The following is a 2996-nucleotide window of genomic DNA, read 5'->3' on the forward strand; positions in this document are numbered from 1 at the left end:
GCATGGGACATTTGCTCCTGAAGAATTTTGTTTTTGAAGGGGAATTTAGGGATGTTTTTCTATAGCTTATTCCAAGTCTCTTAGCGGTTTCCTGCAGTTTGTTTTAACTTCGTAACCGCGCTTGCTTTTTAACTTTGATTCGCCTCGGTTTCTGCCGCCGTTCTCTGAGAGATGCGAGACAAATGCGGGAGGGCGGTTAAAGTCTCCTTTAAGGGAAGATACTCGTACATCGGCTTGACGTCCGACTCAGCCAATAGAGTTACAGAGGCCCTCCCTCCCAGGCGCGGGATTGGCTCTGGTTCCCGCCGAGAGGCGGCAGTTCTGCTCAAACCGGTGGCGCCAAGGCCGGAGTCGCGCGCGATGGAGGCTGTGCTAGCGCAGGTGGAGCAGCTGCCCGCGCTCCTGGCTGTCTCCCGCTCCGCGCTGGTGCGGGACTGGGATGCCCAGATCCTGGACAGGGCTCTTGAGTGGGGCCGGTATTTCCAGCATCTTCACGATCGCTTCCTCACCCGGCCTCGGCTCCGGGAGGCCCTTGGGCGGCGGCTGCGGCGGGGTCAGCCGAGCCCTCTGCTCGGCTTCCCGCAGCTGGGACGCTGCCCGCAGCTGCTGGGCCTGGCTCTGCTGGAGAACCGCGCTCTGCCGCCCGCCGCCTGCCGCCGCCTGCTGCTCTGCCTGCTGCAGCCTCCGGGTGCGGAGGCCGACGCCGACCCCCGCAGCCTGCCTCTCCTCGCCCGCCGGAAGGCCGCCTCCCGCCTGCTGGCGCTGCCCGGCGGCCCGCCGCGGTCCCTGGAGAGGACTGAGCCGCAGCTGCAAGCGGAGGCGCAGCTTCTTCTGGTTCGGCTGCGGGAGGAGGAGCAGGAGATCGTGCTGGGCAGCGAGGCCGAGGGGCGGCAACGCTGGCTGTCAGGTGTCCTGGAGCAGCTTCCCCAGCCCCGGGCCTTCCGGGTGGTGGCGGCGGCGCTGCTGCTGCTGGGGCAGGGCAGTAGCTCTGAGCAGGCCGGAGGCGGGGGTCGGGATGGGAACAGCCTAGACGGAAACCAGGCGAGTGCAACAGGAGGTGAATGTGTTGCCGGGCCCCTGCTTTCCTGGCTGCTGGGGAATCTCGAGCGATTTTCTGCCTTCTGCCGTTTCCTCCCAGGCTCCCTTCTTGCTTCCCTTGCCGGTCACTATTCCCAGTTAAGCAGACCTTATTTGGACCTCTTAACCACCTGGGGAAGCCTCTTGCTCTATGACCCCTTGCAGGGACGGTGGGTTAAGAGTTGTCTTGACAAAGCTGGATTGTCCTGGGAGGAGCTGAGGGAGCGCTTCGGGTACCTCTGTCGGGGATCTGTGCTACTCAGGGAACAGACTCAAGCTGCTCTGAAACTCCTGAAGGCACAGGATGGAGACTTTAAAGTCTGTGGCCTAAGTGTGTGGACTGACTTACTGATGGAAGTAGAGGAATATCTGAGGAAAGAAGCAGAGCGCTGACGCATGAATGCAAAAGCAATGTGACAACTTCTGAAATCCAGCAAATTTGCTTAACTCTTTTATTTGAAAGATAAGAAAATCATACCTCACTTTGGGTTGAAAACCAAGCACTGTTGTGACTGCTGTTTCTGACTGCATATGAATTCTCTCAGGGAGGCCTGGTGCTTTCTTGTAGTTGTGCTCTCAATTCTGGTCACTGCAGGAAATGTCTTCAGTACTTTCTGCTCACCTAATAAAATGAAGAAAATGCTTTCTGTTTCAAATATGGAATAGTTTTCTGTTTAGAATATATTATAGTTCAGATATGGTCATGACAGTGGAGTGTCTAACTGTGGGAGGCTAACCAAAAGCTCGAAGGGAAGGTGGAGTTTCAAACATGAAAACCCTAAATACAGAGTTAATATAGTCATGGTTATCTTCATTGGGCTATCTGCTCTGGTGGCCACTTTTCGTGCTTGTATAGCTCTGGCATGTGACTTGCCCCCTGGGTCTAAGTGAAGGTGAGAGGAAGCCAACTGGGAAGTTTATTGAAAAGTTCCAAAATTAGAAGGCTTTCTTAGTTGCTCTACTATATGATATGCAAGTATTTCCTAAGAAAATGGCAGTAAAAGGTGGGGTGTTCTGTGTGGTTTTCTTCCCTTTTTGATGATCTGTTACATGATTTCTGTTTTTTTGTGGAGCAGAAGTGAGTGGGCAACAAACTTTTTTAAGAGATGACAATTTTTTTTTCTTCATTCTTTTCTGTTTCATCAGTTTCTGTGGACAACACTTGATCAGGGTAGTTTCTGTCTTACCTTATCACTGTCATTTAAAATGAGTATTGTAATGCAGAGGTAACGTGTCCATGTATATTTAACTCTGTAAGCAATTATTTCTAAGAGTTAAGTGTGATAAGAGAATAGTTGAGGAACATGGGAGAAATGTGTGTGAATACCACAGAAAGAGGTCTTCATTAATCTTTTGTGTGGAGTACCTGTCAGAGTTCCTGTAGCCCCTGTTCTTGCAAGATCACTTGAGACATCTCTTTCCTCTGTTGCTGAAGTCTCTTAAGGAAGAGTTAAAGTGCTTTGTTTCTGCTTATAAGCTTAAAAAAGAACAAGATATTAGAAAGTATAAACTGGATTGAAGGTAATTAATAGTTTGTATTACAGCATAAACCAGTATATACAACTATGGCAGATAGTTTTTCACAACAAAACTGGAGGGGGAAAGATCTTGTGAATCTGAAAGGGAAATGAGTAGTTCAAGGGGTTGCATAGTGTTTATCTGGGAAAAGAAAGAATGCCTACTCTAATATTTATAGAAATAGTAAAAGACACATGTAAGTTCTTATTCTTCCCTCTCATGTAAAAAAAGATATGCTCAAGGGTAGCACACTTTAAATAGTTAAAAGGACATGCTGCTAATCTCCTATCAAAAATATGACTATTTTCTTTGGATTCTTTGCTACATCATGTCAGTGAAGCAGTGAAGTTGTCAAGATCTGCAGATGAACATATTATAAAAGCAACAGCTAGAGCTGTGGC

At 49.4% G+C, this 2996-nt stretch overlaps 1 protein-coding gene across 1 annotated transcript; it reads left to right on the forward strand.

The window, feature by feature from the left end:
• Nucleotides 1-330: 330 nt before the first annotated feature.
• Nucleotides 331-1720, forward strand: FANCF (FA complementation group F). Its single transcript, XM_040608627.1, has one exon. The coding sequence runs from the start codon at nt 361-363 to the stop codon at nt 1468-1470; it is 1110 nt and encodes a 369-aa protein (XP_040464561.1). The 5' UTR covers nt 331-360; the 3' UTR covers nt 1471-1720.
• The last annotated feature ends 1276 nt before the right edge of the window (nt 1721-2996 follow it).

This window comes from Falco naumanni, chromosome 10, assembly GCF_017639655.2.
Source record: "Falco naumanni isolate bFalNau1 chromosome 10, bFalNau1.pat, whole genome shotgun sequence".
Lineage (NCBI taxonomy): Eukaryota > Metazoa > Chordata > Aves > Falconiformes > Falconidae > Falco > Falco naumanni.